This window comes from Diorhabda carinulata, chromosome 4, assembly GCF_026250575.1.
Source record: "Diorhabda carinulata isolate Delta chromosome 4, icDioCari1.1, whole genome shotgun sequence".
In the NCBI taxonomy this organism is placed as follows: Eukaryota; Metazoa; Arthropoda; class Insecta; order Coleoptera; family Chrysomelidae; genus Diorhabda; species Diorhabda carinulata.
Window position 1 is genome coordinate 29903198 of NC_079463.1, and position 15343 is coordinate 29918540.

At 30.7% G+C, this 15343-nt stretch overlaps 4 protein-coding genes across 5 annotated transcripts; 2 read left to right on the plus strand and 2 right to left on the minus strand.

Annotated features, from left to right (window-relative positions):
* Positions 1 to 135: 135 nt before the first annotated feature.
* Positions 136 to 3296, plus strand: LOC130893304 (uncharacterized). Its single transcript, XM_057799290.1, has 4 exons — positions 136 to 370; positions 758 to 953; positions 2746 to 2905; positions 3131 to 3296. The coding sequence occupies exons 1-4, from the start codon at positions 181 to 183 to the stop codon at positions 3257 to 3259; spliced, it is 675 nt and encodes a 224-aa protein (XP_057655273.1). The 5' UTR covers positions 136 to 180; the 3' UTR covers positions 3260 to 3296.
* Positions 2908 to 8471, minus strand: LOC130893302 (probable ATP-dependent RNA helicase DDX43). Its single transcript, XM_057799288.1, has 9 exons — positions 8359 to 8471; positions 6939 to 7297; positions 6149 to 6724; positions 5928 to 6093; positions 5641 to 5750; positions 5282 to 5568; positions 4970 to 5211; positions 4740 to 4902; positions 2908 to 3445 (listed from the first exon to the last, which is right to left on the minus strand). The coding sequence occupies exons 2-9, from the start codon at positions 7276 to 7278 to the stop codon at positions 3329 to 3331; spliced, it is 2001 nt and encodes a 666-aa protein (XP_057655271.1). The 5' UTR covers positions 7279 to 7297; positions 8359 to 8471; the 3' UTR covers positions 2908 to 3328.
* A 10-nt stretch (positions 8472 to 8481) lies between these two features.
* LOC130893306 (ninjurin-2-like) lies at positions 8482 to 12627 on the plus strand. Of its 2 annotated transcripts, none has more exons than XM_057799291.1 (4): positions 8482 to 8524; positions 9334 to 9487; positions 11055 to 11228; positions 11302 to 12627. In XM_057799291.1, exons 2-4 carry the CDS (start codon positions 9407 to 9409, stop codon positions 11467 to 11469), a joined length of 423 nt encoding a protein of 140 aa, XP_057655274.1. In that variant the 5' UTR covers positions 8482 to 8524; positions 9334 to 9406; the 3' UTR covers positions 11470 to 12627. The 2 variants fall into 2 exon arrangements, with proteins under 2 accessions (XP_057655274.1, XP_057655275.1); XM_057799292.1 differs by lacking the exon at positions 8482 to 8524 and adding an exon at positions 8716 to 8934.
* On the minus strand, positions 12602 to 15197 carry LOC130893307 (40S ribosomal protein S25). The gene is made up of 4 exons (XM_057799293.1): positions 15146 to 15197; positions 14761 to 14853; positions 14477 to 14660; positions 12602 to 12727 (listed from the first exon to the last, which is right to left on the minus strand). Exons 1-4 carry the CDS (start codon positions 15146 to 15148, stop codon positions 12648 to 12650), a joined length of 360 nt encoding a protein of 119 aa, XP_057655276.1. The 5' UTR covers positions 15149 to 15197; the 3' UTR covers positions 12602 to 12647.
* Between the last annotated feature and the right edge of the window lie 146 nt (positions 15198 to 15343).

Below are 15343 nucleotides of genomic sequence, written 5' to 3' on the forward strand. Positions count from 1 at the left end.
TATTCTTCCAATTCAAAATCATTTGGGTCTTGACACTCTAGTCAACTTCTCATTGGTATATCCCTGTAAACCTATGTTTAACTTTCCGGATCAATATCCATAACAACGTTAACATTTGGTTCGTGTCACTTGCATATGACTTTTGTCAATTATATATCAAATTTTTTATAAGAATTTGTAATGATATTTTTTGCTCAGTGTTTTTTAATATTTTTATCAACTGTAACAGCTAAGGACAAATATGTATTTCCATATAGAAATAAAATTGGTTTTTGTAAACAAACTAGTAACTACAATAATATTTTGGAAAATCCTTGGTACTTATTCCTCTTAATAATATTAGGAATTATTTTTGTTCTTATGTTCCTGGGTAAGTTACTGTTTTTTTTAAATTAATTTGAGATATAATATCGATCATTCTCTAAAATTAATAAAAATGTGATTCCCATAAGCGTAAAAGATTTTTCTTCCATTTTTTATTGAAATTTAACCAATTTAATTGCTCTTTGGTAAATGGGTGCATGTGGAAACTTAAACTGGCTAGGGAAAAAGAGGTCGATTGGGACGAATTCACAAAGGTAACTGGGAAATTATTTCCAGAATGTGCGTAATACAAAAAAAAAAAAAGAAAGTATAATCGAAAATTTTACTTTCTTCGTCTGCGTTCAAGATGTATAACGAAATTAGCAAGACTGGTTCAGTGTCATTGCACTAATAATCTATTACTGGATGCACATTGTCACATTTTCTTTTTTAGGCCTAATAAAAGGTTTGATAGGCATTTGCTGTTCAAGATTTATTGGAGAAATGGGATTAAGCATATTAATAGATTTGCCAAAACCTCTTGATAAGTACAGCGAAAAAGAATATAGAAATTTTCAAGTTAAATACGATTCAGAAGGATGGCCAGTTGATCCAAATACACGTGAAAGGACGGTTAGAGCGCTTCCTAAGTAATATGATTAATCCCATTGATATTCCATTTATTTATTAATAGTAAGACCGTTAATGGCTACATTATACTTTTAGTTGTCTAAAAGCATCAATTTTTGGGTCCATTCAGGGGCCCTTATGCACATAGTTCTTAACTGTCTGTGTGTCCCAAAGGTTTATGTTCTTTGACAAGGTGCTCAAGCACCTTGATTTGAACTTTTTAATCTCTAGAAAAATTCCAAGACTTGCCCTAGTGTTTAAACCTCCCATGTGCGAGTCCGATGACATAGTCTGCACTTCCTTCCTTCTCCATGCTCCAGATGCAATAGCTACACCAAGAATGGGTTCCAAGCTCATTGGTAGTTTTGCTGATCCCAGTCTGACAAGCGATAACCTCGTCGTTGCCAAAGTGACCAGGTACTTAAACGAGCTGGACTTTGCAGCCATCACTCAGCAGTTCTTGTAGGACTTTTTTAAATGTTAGAATAAGCTTAGAGCAAACCGTTTCAGCCGTTATGCTGTCTGAACAGATTGAGATGACTGTTTCTATGACCTAGATTAGTTGTCATCCTTCCACATTCCACCACAGTGAATATATTGGCTTTAAAGCATGGTAGCATGTTTCTAAAGTGATAAACATTCACTTATTTTGGAATAACCTTTGTAGAAATTTTCTTTGGTCAAGTCATGTATCCTGAAGGTGTACCAGGTGGCTCCATTATTTTGTATTGTGCGTTTAATTGTTCCAGTTTAAGGTTTGATGTGAATTCTGTGTAATACATCTATTAATGTTCAGATCTCAGATTAAATACTACAGACATATCACTGCTTGGATTTCTCTGGAAACATCGCCGTGACCTTGGACATTTAAATCGGTTGCGTTCAGCGTTCCTTCACTATACGGCTGCCAAATTAAATTCCACAGTTGTTTTCAATCGATAATCGTGTGCGTGCGTTTTGCTACGCCGGCCATTTAAATCAGCTACATTTTGCATCTCTCATAATTTCTTTTCTCCGTCTTACTGCGATATATGTAGTATTTAATCCAGGCTCAGATCACGGATCAAAAAACTGCTTTTTCTATTGTTTTGTAGCAGAAGGGTTCAGGTCCCATGAAGGGCGTGTGCGCGTCCACACTAGGTAACCCCAAACGAGTTTGAATTTTATGATATTGGAGCTTAAAGCTCTAATGGCTGCTTGGCTATCGAACAGGATGATGATCTCCTGTTCGCGATAGGTTCTCTCTAGATTGAACTCGGCACATTTTTCAATAGCATAAATTTCTGTTTGGTGTGTTGCCCAGACAACCAGAGTGTTTGGTTCAAGGCCGGTACACTCCTATTCTAGTTCTGTTTGTTGCTTTAGATCCGTCCATATACCATTTAATGGCATTTCTGTTCATTTCTTGTATCGTGTTTTGATCCTCCTTACTTCTACAGCTTAGTATTGAGTTTAATTTTTTCTCAAAGCTAAACTTTTTCGATGCATCATCCTGAGATATGTCCCAGGTTTGGTCATTATTTATTTCTTTGGTGATGTTTTTTTGCAACGATTTCCAATACTACGTGGAGAGCTAGATCACTCCTAGTGCAGCTATTAGGCAAGAGATTCTTCCTCGTAGGATCGTTGTAGTACTCCAAACCATCTCCCCATACGTGATGATTGGTCTCACAATTGCCGTGTACATCCCGAGTAGGATCTTTTGGTTGCAACTCTAGTTCCTCTCTGTGAAGTTTTTGCATACCATCAGGGTTTTTGTAGCTTTAGTGATTATCTGCGAAAATAATAAAATCTGTTTTAATATCTTTGTAGGAAAACAGAGTTTTCGCTAAATTTGATATTTTTCTTGGCGTATCCTCTAGCGATATGTTTACACATTTGCGGTGCATGCTGTTGTGTAAAGGACATTGACGAAATAGGAACAGAACATTCCTGCTATAATTCTATCAATATAGTATCGATGAAAAGAAAGGTAAATATAAAATTGTATAATTCAATTTATTTATAAACGGTTTTGAAATATAAAGAAAGGAAAGCAATAATTTCAATTATATAAAAATTTTTAAACAAAAAATATTTCTTGAGAAAAATTTGTACTTTTTCTTCCTCGTATATTATGATACTAACAATTTTATAAAGTTTAATTCATGCGTTTATACAAATAGTAAGAAATTCACCAAAAAAATTTATATTTTAGAATGGTTACTATCGATGCGGTCAGAATCTCGATATTTATCAGGATAACGATAAAAAAGAAGAAGAAGATACGCATTATGTTATTAATCAGATGAGAAGAAGTCAAATATCTCTTCAAAATGACATTTGAATACAACTATATAACTTAAATTAAATTTATAAATGCAATAAAGTAAAAAAAATTACATATTATCTGAGATTACCAACGTCTAGTGCCTCTACCTCTCCCTCCTCGACCACTATCTCTCTCCCTGTCTTTTTTTTCTTTCCATATTGCATATCTATCTGCCATATCGTACACCTCTTGAGGAACGAGCTGTAACAATAATTATATATAGTACAACACTACCTACGGCCTATTATATTCTCACAAACGTATAAAATTGACATTTTACACGTGTTGTACATTCAACTTTTACGACGACTTACATGAAATACTAAATACAGGCACTAGTTCATAAGAAAAAATATAAAGTATTTCGTGTAGGTAATCGGAAATGGCTATTTGTATAACAAGGGAGGAAAGTGCTACTTTTCCTCCTGATAATGAAGCACGCGTCGGGTAGTAATGATTCAAGTAAAAAAAAGGCATTTAACTTCAATTTTATATATTACGGTTGGCGACAAAATAATTCGTCTTAGATGACAGTGTTCTGTTGAAATTTTGGCCAGTAGTCGAATTTTGCGCCTATTTAATTGGAGCAATTGTTGATAGGAGAAGCCTAAAGCCTATCTATGTGTACCTTATCTTGCCTCATGCCAGATGTTGTTTTCCATTTTTGCAGAGCACATTTCGATTGTTATGGCTTGAATGGCTGCTCTACTATCTGAAACGATTGAGATTACTGCCAACGTTATCATTTAAAACGGTATCGTGTTCCCCAAGCAAAAAGAAATCGCTTCGTATCAGGTGGCTCAACTATTAAGTATAGTATTGTTCTTTCACAGTGATGTGTGTCTCCAAACTTTTATTATTCACGGTTTGAATTGCCATTTGCTGCCAAACAAAATGATTGGGCAAACACCCACGGGCTGTGTATACATTTTTGCATGACCAGTTGGTCCAACCTGCAGTTCTTTAAGAATGTTCAGCCTGTATGCTGTTATCATGGCTTCAAATTATATGATTAAAACCAAAGGTGGAGGATCCAGTAAGACTTCTCTAGTTAGAACTATAAGCATAGACCATGTGATATTTATAAGTCGAGTTTGTATATGATTAATAGAACTTTCATTTTACTTCTTAGAACTTTTTATTTTATTTTTCGTAATGATTTTAGATATATATTGTTTGATAAAGACCGAAGTAGGTCGAAATGTCAATTTTTACATGCTATTTAAAATAAATTTTAATAGAAAATAGACCTAAAATCAAGACAAATCATAAGGAAAAAATGAATCATATAACATAAATCAGGCTGTTAAAAATTTCGATAATATTGTAATGAAGTCCCTATAACTTGTATTTTGCCAATATAAATATGCAGTCATCGAATATTTAGACTGAATAAATCGGATTGGTTGTAAAAAATTGAGTGATACAAAAGTCAAAATTTTTAACTTTATTTTTCAAGGTTTTATCTACCCAGTGTGTATGAAATAAAAAATACCTGTTCTGCTTCTTCTAAAATTTTTATGAGTTCTGATGCTTGAGCCCAATCAGCTTTTGTTAAATAGCTTATAGATTTTCCAAATTTACCAGCACGTCCTGTTCTACCGACACGATGTACATATTCTTCAATATTTCTAGGGAAATCGTAATTGACTACGTGGCTAAAATAAATAACAAAAAAATAGATTGCAATTAAACTATTTAAAAATTAAAAAAAAAACATATTACGTTATATCATCAATGTCTAATCCTCTGGAAGCTAAATCTGTTGCTATCAATATTTGAACTGTACCGTCCTTTATATCTAGAAGAGCTTGTTCTCGATCTGCCTGATCTCTATCACCGTGTAAACTTTGACATTGTACACCTGCTAGAGCCAGTTCCGCTGATAATTCATCAGCTCTAGATTTCCTCCCACAAAAAACTATAACCTTTTCATCTTGAGTCAGATTTCGCGCGAAATTCATAAACTAAAACATACGAAATATTTATTATTGATAAATAAATAATTACATACAGTTAAAACTAATTGTCACTCACCGTTTCCATCTTAACATTATCATCATCAGGCAACATCTGAATAATTTGTGAAACGCTATGAGTTGCTGCCAAATCCAATGTACCGATGTAAATCTGAATTGGATCGTTCATGTAGGATTCGGCTAAACGTCTAACGCCCGGTGGCCAAGTAGCGCTAGTCATAATAGTTTGTCTCGTCGGTCTTATCGAGTACATGACTTTTCGAATTTGGGGTTCAAAACCCATATCCAACATTCTATCGGCTTCGTCGAGAACAGCATAAGTTACACTCTTGACGTTCAAATGGCCTAATAGAAGAGATTTTTTTATCAATACTTAATAATTTTAACAATGATTAAGATACTTTATTTAGTATTTACCTGCTGCTACTAAATCATTCATCCGTCCGGGTGTTGCTATAACTATGTCTACTCCGTCAGTAACAACTTGCACTTGTTCACGACGATTACCGCCACCGTATATACACACTCTAAAAAAATAATACTCCAATTAACTACAGAAGAAAGAGAATATAACTATTTAGAATGGAAGAAATTGTTTGAATTTAATGAGAAGGGAGGAAATATATGCAGAATTAGTTAATAGGACAATTGAATCAATTATAAACATTATAGAAATAGAGAAAATTGAACAAATAAATACTTACGAATTGATATTTTTGTACTGGTATTTTTTAATTTCCTTATCAATTTGCAGTGCCAGTTCTCTAGTTGGAGCCATCACTAAAACAGCTGGTCCTTTCCTTTGTTCCCGAGTAGTTGTTTGTCCATCAATATGTATCAAAGCTGGTAGTAAAAATGCTAACGTCTTACCTAAAATAAACAATAAGTATCCAAAATTGCATTTAAGAGATTGAATGTAACATACCAGTTCCAGTTTGTGCTATACCAATTAAATCCTCTCCACTCAACAGTACAGGCCAAGCTTGTGCTTGAATTGGAGACGGTCTTTCAAACCCCGCCTTTCGAATTTCTTCTAGAATTTCTGGATACTGATGAAAAGCATGGTAGAATTCAGGACATGGTTTAGGAATGGGTAAACTTTCTTCCTTTTTAAACGTCCTGTCAACTACAATATTATTATTTTCCAATCTAAATTGTTTTACTTGGTCTTCTGTCATTCTAGTAACTTCGGGATGCTCCCGATAAAATTGTTTTATAATAGGAGGGTATTTAGCCCACTCTCGTTTTTCCGCTTCTTCACAATCTTTTAGAAACTGTTTCCAATCAACATTTGGCTTTGGAGGTTCTGGAGGCAAATCTTTAACTTCATATATTTTAATTTTTTCTGTTGTTAGTTCGTCTATAAGATTCTTGGCTTTTTCAATGGTTTCATCAGTGCCAAAGAATTTAATGACAGTTTCATCACCCTCTGTTTCTCTAGTTACTTGAATTCTAGCTCCTGATACTGTTTGTAATTCACTAATTTTCGAGCCCCCACGTCCTAATACACAAATTATTCAATAAACAAACAATATAATCAGTAGAAAATTTGGAGTAGAATCTTTAGCCTTTATTAAACGCAGAAAAAAAGTTTCAATGTAAATTTGTAAGTTTAATTAGATTCTACAGATGCATAGTTTACAATTTAATTAATTACAAGTATATATTGTGCTCTACATTTGTATTGATAAATATTTAAATATTTCTCAACTTACCAATTATCTTGCCAATATTTTTTGAAGCTACACGGAGCACTTCACATTTTTCATCAGATCTATTCCTTTGAAAATGTTGATCTCTTCTGTTATTCCGATTAAATTTATTATCTTTATTGCTACTCTGATTAAATTTACTGTCTCTCCAATTCCTCTGCTCAGATCTACTGGAGTTTTGAAATTGTTGGTTTTGTGAGGCATACCTATTTTCACCTCCCCAGTTACGTGATTGATATGAAGGTTTTTCATCATTTGCCCATCCATCTTGTTCATCATTTCTCTTTGAAGTCCAAGATTGTGATACAACTACTGGTGCATCATCATCCCAACCTTCATCCATTTTGAAATTGTTTTATTATCTAAAACAAAAAGTATGGATTTACATCAATCGACATTCAATTTTGAAGATATTTTAAGACATAAGTTTAGCTCAAACCTCTCTATTTGTTTAAAAAATGATTAATTTTTGTAAGCTTCACATACATTTACTTATCTATACAACTGTAGCATTTCTAAACTTGCTATAGAACTTGTATATTTAGTAATATATATATATATATATATATATATATATATATATATATATATATATATATATATATATATATATCTACAACTCTTGAGTTATTAGATTTCTCAAATTTGGAAAAAAAAATTAAAGCATAAAAAACAGTGTTTATAGATCATAAACATTAATGAACAAAGAAGTGGAAAGCTTTAACTGAGAAAATGAACTCCTATCTTGCAAAATCACACATTTTAAATCATATTTATAGTAACACCAACTTAATACCATGCAGAATTAAATGCTAAAGATTTAGAATCACTAGTGAGCATGTATTAGAGAATGAAAACACTTTAGAAGTATAACATACAAAGACATAGCTATAAGTGAAGAAACAACAAAAGTAACTGTATATTGATACTCAAATATGGCTATATAAAATACCAATCAACAAGAAGCCTCATTTGGAAAATACAATCGATAACAGAAGCAACAATTATAAAAATCATCACAAAAATGAAACATCGAAAGTCTAGTAATAAATAACAGGAATAGATTCAAACTTGACAAATCACCAATTTTTTTCTGTGTTTGATACGGATATTCTTTTCATTAGACATGGAAAAATCTTCGAACGACATGTGAAAGAGAATTAAAACGTTTTGCACTACTAGAATACTTTGTCACCACAAATTATTTTATTTATTAATAGTAGTATAATACTAATAATAATTAATTTATGCATCTAAATGTTCTTGATTTTAGGTCTTTTCTGTTTTAAAATTAGTTTTTAAGGATAGTTTTTAAAAGAAAGATAAATTTTGACGTTTCGACTTTTCTTTAAGTCTTTATCAAAATATGATAATTAATTTCACACCATTTGTATAGCTATAGGAAAAAACTGAGTATATTTACTTTTTTATTTAAAATAATGTCTTCAATTATACTATAGTACCGGTAACTTCAACCTCAATGTTCAGCTGTTGAATGATGACATATATCGAGAACCTCAAATTTTCTTCTTTTTCTGTATAAACTGTCTCGTTAGAAGATACGTTAATTTTGGTTAAAGTATTAACATGTAAGATCATTTTTCGCTTTAGGTGATACTTAATACTTTACGGGTGTAAATAGTAGAGAAAAAATTATTTTCTATTACAAGAGAATATAAATTTTGACTTTAGTAGTAACAGCAACTAGGTTATTCCAAGCTCTTGTCCATATGTTTGCTATAAGTTAACAATGACAAAATTATATCGATAATAGAACGTCATTCAATTCATTGATTTTTTTTAATTATTCTAATAAATAAATATATTAAATTTCCAATTAATCTGCTATATTTTTGAATATTCTAATATAACGTTTGTAAATAATTCGTCACCATTCTTAAATTAAATTTGAAAAAATATGTTATCCTTTGTGTTTTTAAATATAATTTGATTTCACTGTTATTATTTTAATGCAATGTTTGGACTACAGAATTTGGTAGTAAGTGTACATATAAATTAGAATTTCACAATTTAGAACAAATATGCACCAAGCACATAATTATGTAATTACATAGATCTTATATTTTTGGGTATTTTGTCTCCTAATTATATAGTGTACTGTTGTATTAATTCTCTAATAAATCTTATGGTTTCCAACAAAAAGAAAATCACTAGAAAAAGTACGAATGTGTCACATTATTTCGAAGCTTAATTATTCCCGTATATGTTTTAAAGCGATTAATCTCCTAGTATTTGTATACATTACAAACAAATTGAGAAAACAAAATAAAAAAAAAATTACAAAACAGACCATTTCAAGTACCACTTTATTATGTCTCGCTAAATCTTTGTGTTTGTTATCGATATTTCAATCAATGACTGATTATTATTTTGTTAGATAAAAAATACTAAGTAGCAACAAACAATAACTAGTGTGTTAGTTGGTGCGATATCTGCATGGAGATTATAGAATGGCTCAAAGTCAACAAAATGCGACGCCAGTAACTCCACGCGATACCAAAGATGGAAATATCATTTCGGAGATAATAAAGGTATCAAAATTTAAAATAACTTATTTTTTAGAATATATTATTAATGAAACAATACTTTCTTTGATCAATAACTAAATACAATTTACATATTAATAGTTTTAGAGAAATAGAATTGTTAATACTTGGTTCTAATACTGAATGATTGAGATTTGTCCAAATAATTTGTGTAGTTAAAGAAATTTATTAAATTGAATATATACTATTGGTTTTTAATTCAGTTATTGACGTGATGCACTTCATATTAAAAAACTAGTTTTTTGAAGTAGCTCATTATTTTAAAATAGGCTTTGTTCTGCTGGTAGATATTTATAATGTAGTTTTCATTCATAGTTTCTGTACTTTTTTTCATTTCATCTACTAATTGTTCTTTAATTTATTGAAAAATATAAAAGCCTGACCTGTTTTTTTCTATTATCAAATCAAATTTGTTCAGGGCAGACAATATTTCATTTCTAGACGATTATTTTATAAATTTCTTCATGCTTTCTATAATAAATAATTCTAATATAGATTTGGAAAAATATTTCTCATTTATAGAAAATAATATAATCATAAATCTTTGTGTATCTAGATGGGCGTCACGTCGGGTTTATTTATATAAATAATGTATAAACAAAATACAGGTCCGCTTTTATAAAAATGTGACATAAATACCCAATTTTATATTACTTAATTCAGATATTTGGAGAATCAATTTAAAAGTATGTAAAAAATGTCAATTTCCATAATTTGAATATCAATTTCGATAAATAATCAAAACCATAGGTACATTTATTCATTTCTTAAGAAATAAAAAATTTTAAAGCCGTTCTTTTAATAATTCAGAAATATATTTAATTGTTTGATATTCAAACTGTTCAAGTTCTTTTGATATCTGTATTCATCTACAATTGCTTTCAATATGCTTTAGATATAAGACCAGTACCTTTTATAATGTATATTCTTTCACTAATAGTGAGTTTACACAAGCATTTATTTAGTGGCGCCAGTAAAGGTTTGCACTTTGTGTGGAAACACAAATAAGATGCACGCCATTTTCATTTTTAGAATGTTTTTCATAATGCCCCCTATGTCAAATAAACTTTCCAAAGCTTGTAAAATAGTCACTAAACATTAGTAAAAAAAAGAAATCAGAAACGCAAACAATGAAAACGCCATATTTGAGTTAAACCATGCACTGGTTGTCTACATACTTTGTGTGTTTCAGTAAAACTTCTAGAACTCACAGCAGAAGCCTTCAAGAAATTTGATGGTCAATTTTAATGTATACGTTTTTTTAGCTAGAATTAACTCTAACTACAATCAAGAAAAATTAGAAGATTAACCGAAACAAAGATCAAACTAAAAACTGACAACCTGCACACACTTGTTCTTGTATGTTTTGACTTTTTGTACTGGCGCCAGTGATTTCAGAAGGATATAGACTTTTTTCATCTAAGCATGCACAAATCAAATTTTTATACAAATCGATATTTACACTTGCTAATTTAATTTACTGGCGCCACTAAATCGGTGCATGTCTAAACTCAACATTACATGAAATCCTCAATTATATGTATCATTTTAGAAAACATTGGATGTTAATCGATATGCTACAAAGAAAACTATTGCTCAAGGTTTCCTGAATGTTGCATTATTAACTGCAAACGCCGCACAGTTAAAATATGTGTTAACCGTTGGAGAAAGTCATCCTTTTTATATCTTACTAATAGTTCTCATTTCATTGAGCATACTACTTCAGGTAAGATACTAAGTCAATAATAGTATTTTAAGCCTCTAAAGTCTTTTTCCCTACTAGATATATATATTTTCAGGTGATTCAGGCCTGCTTTTCAGTAATTTTGGCAAGTAAATTGGATATAAATAAAGAACATCAACAAGAAAACGCAAACAAGACCAACAATGTAGTACTCTGTTTAAATATCGTCATAATGGCGATAAATATATTAATAAACGTTTTTGAAATGAAGGATGATGATTGACAAAAAGGAACATGGTGGCCTTGTGATACATAAAATGCATGTACTCGTTTTGAAATATTCACTTCGCAATAGTCACATATTATTCAAACCACTCACTATTCATTTTATATTTTTAATAATTATATGTAAAGTTTGGTATTATTAAACGACTATTGAAGCATATCAATTTTCATAATGGCAAAAAAATATTAAGAACAAATGAAATCTCAACACTTCTACTAAAAATACACAATCCTATATTTGCTGCATTTTCACTGGAAAATTCGTATATAATATGAAATAAATTTTAAACAATAAATTATAATGTTATTTTAGAATTATAGTGCTTGATAAATAACCTTTGGGTTAAGCTTGTAATTTTGACATTTGAAATCTCAAATGCAGCCACAGAACAAAATCTAAATATTGCAAACTGTAAATGTTAGGGAAAATTAGATTCTAATTTTGGCAGCCGTGTTTTATTGATCTTCAGAATGACAGATTTAAGTTTTTCGTTCGCAATTTATAATTATTTTATTAAAATCATTACTTTTTTTCGGGAGTAATATCGAAAAGATAAACCCCCCTATTTTGCAGAAATTTGTATCAAAGTTTGTTCTCAATTGAGAATATAATCATTAAAATCCTTTTTATCAACAAAACTTCGAGATTGCTCTACAGCCCATTTCAAAGATATAACACTTTTAGTTAAATATCTCTGAAATTATTGAGTTTAGAAGAAAGTTTAATCTCTAATTAGGCATCAAGGAGTTCATTTTTTCAAATCTTAATTCTTTTCTCAAATTGGTTACATTCAAAGCAAAGAATATAATCTTTGGTTATATTGGTGGAAAAAAATAATTGTGAAAGTCAGTAGACTTTAGATAATCTGAAGGTACCTAGTGACTTTTTTAGTTCCTATTCATTTTTTGAAATATTAACATACTATATCCAAAAATTAACTCTTCATTTCAGAACCTTCCGACTAACTTTTATGAGAGGTTTTTGATGATGGATTAATATTATATGATGAACATATAATGTTGAAAAATATATACTAAATATTTTGTATATTCATCAAATGATTTCATTAAAATTGCAAGTCCTGTGTTACTGGGGATATTGTGAATTTCAAATAAATAAAACAAAAACGTAGTTTTTCAATTTATTTTTTGAAAAGATATTTTTTATCTTACAATCTACGCGACTGGATCATCTCCCTTTGTTGTCCTAGTGTAAATAAGTTGAGCCCTATGTTGTACAACTTGCTTGATGAGACCTTGAAAAACAAAAAAAAACATTTTAAGAAACATCCTATATAAAATTTGTAAATATAACCGTAGAATTTGATATATGTATCAGACTCATTAAATCAGTTTTTCCTATCAGGTGATCTAGAAGTAAAAATCATCATAAATACTTAAATGAATGATAAAAATTCGTTTATATGTTGGCAGTACAGGACATCTTTTTTTCAGTAAACTAAAATAACTTTTTAAAGCATAGATAAAAGGATAATTGTTCTATACTTTCCATTAAATTGTGAAAGTTCACAAAATCTGATTTAAGAAATTGGAATTTCTAGATTCTATGGTGATAGTTCATAGTATAATAGTGTGCAGCCCTTAGCCGTTAAGCACATAGGCCCGTCGTGCTTCACCCCCAATATACTTGGTTAACATCCAAAACCTCAGGGAGCAACATTAATACTGATCATGAAAATATTCTGGAGTGGGGTGGAAACAATCTGATTGAGTTTAATACGGCAAAGATCCAAGCTGCTATTTTTACAAAGAAGGCTGGCACTACAGCTCAGGATTTGGTCCTCTCTTCACATAAAATATCACCATCGCCGCAAATTCGTTTATTGAGTGTGGTTTTACAAAAACTTGGAGCCCTATTTAAGACCAACAACAGAGCTTCTAATCCTTTACAAGACCCAGACTCGCACATATTTGAAATATTGCTCACACATTTGGAACTCTGCTCTCAAGCATATCTTGACTTAATACAAAGCAGTTCGACTTATACCTAGGACTGAGCAGAAAGCTGAGAGCATAGAAGAAAGGTTGCTGATTGACTCTGTTTTACCGAAACTACCTTGGCATATGTTCGCCCTAGCCTTCCAACATATTCCCACCTAGAGCAGTATTTGCAAGACCTCAAGAATGAGTTCGCCAGAAGACACCTAGAACATCAATTTCTTGGAACTTCTTTCTTTAAAGAAGTACAAGTGCTGTGGAATCAGCTGCCAAGGCACGTCTTTATCTAGCACTACAACCTACAGAAGTTCAAGATCAATATCCACATGACAAGCACCTCTTCAACTAATGGAGGGTAATACGGTTTACCCTCTTGTGAATGCTTTTTACATGAAAAAAATTGATTTGAAAGTCTGTTTGTCATCCTTATTATGATTATCATTGTTCAATTTTGATAAAAAATTGAATTATGGGAGGGAAATTGTGATTTAAAATTTTTTGTTAAGATAAGATGCAATAACTTAAGTTATGTTGTATTGGAATTAAAAACAAAAGACACAAAAAAGGAAAACTTTAGGACCCTCTAATGCTATCAGTGAAAATTTAGAAGAAACTTTTGAAAAATTTCATAACTATGTAGTTTCTTTTCCTTGATTTAAAATTAGTGTCATTGAACTCAGTTGATACAACGGAATCAAATGATACTAAATTTATGTTTGTTGGCTGATTGTACATTGAAGTCTTTTAATTTGATATAAATTCATCATTACCTTTCCTATTGGTCTACCAAATAAAAGTTCTTTAGGAGATTCTCATACTTTACTCCTTAAACTACAATTTATAATAACTATACGGGATTTGAATCAATCAAATTGCTACTTAGAACAAAAATATTGTATATTGGAATATATTTATCAATAGTCACTAAAATTTGGTGATGTAACAGTAAAAATTATTGATTCAACTACTAAATAACACATATTAGTTACTTTGACATATATAAAAAAAATTTTGAAGTATTTTATTTAAATAATAATGAAACTTACCTTTTTGTTGAAGTTCAATTAGTGCCCTCCTAGCAAGGGATCCTCTGACCTTCAAACGTTCGGAAACAACTGAAGGGGTGATCAATTTGTATGATGGTACTTCTTTGTACAATTTATCATATGTGGCTTTATCAAAAAGTACTTGATTGTTCAACTTATCACGAACTTTTCCTTTGGACCACTTCTGCAATGTAATAAAAATCCTTGAGAAACTTCATACAAACTAATTTTTAATCTTTAACTGAAGACAAAATATGTTGAAACTGTATATTAAAAATACTAGCCTTCTTCTTAGCTTTTCCTCCACCAGACCCCTCTTTCTTCTTTTGGGTCTTTTGGGGTTGCTTCGCAGATGATTTTGCGTCCTTTTTGGGAGGCTAAAAACATATTTAATATAGAATCCATCTTATATTAAATAAAAATTAGGTATTAGAATAGATAAATCAGACTCATTAAATCAGATTTTACAACCACGGAAAAGTCTTGTAAAAACTTTATACATCATAACACATGGACAAAAATTGAAATATATGAAACGATAGTCGAGTTGAGAAATTATCCTTTTTATAAAGAAAAAAAAATAATTGGAAGCAATTTAACAACAAAATATGATTATTTTTCATAAAAAATTAACTACTTATAACTTTTAATTTGGAAAGTAGTACATACCATGTTGATTAAACTCAAAAAGAAGACGGAAACGGATACTACATCGCAAGAGTCAAACGTCACATTTGACAGTATGGAACGTTCCGTAAACTTCTCTTGTATCAAAATTATTTGTAGTGGTTGCAACGACTTTTTAACATAAATTATCGGAAGAGGTCATGGTTTTATATGTAAGACCATGGTAGATGCATGCTGGAA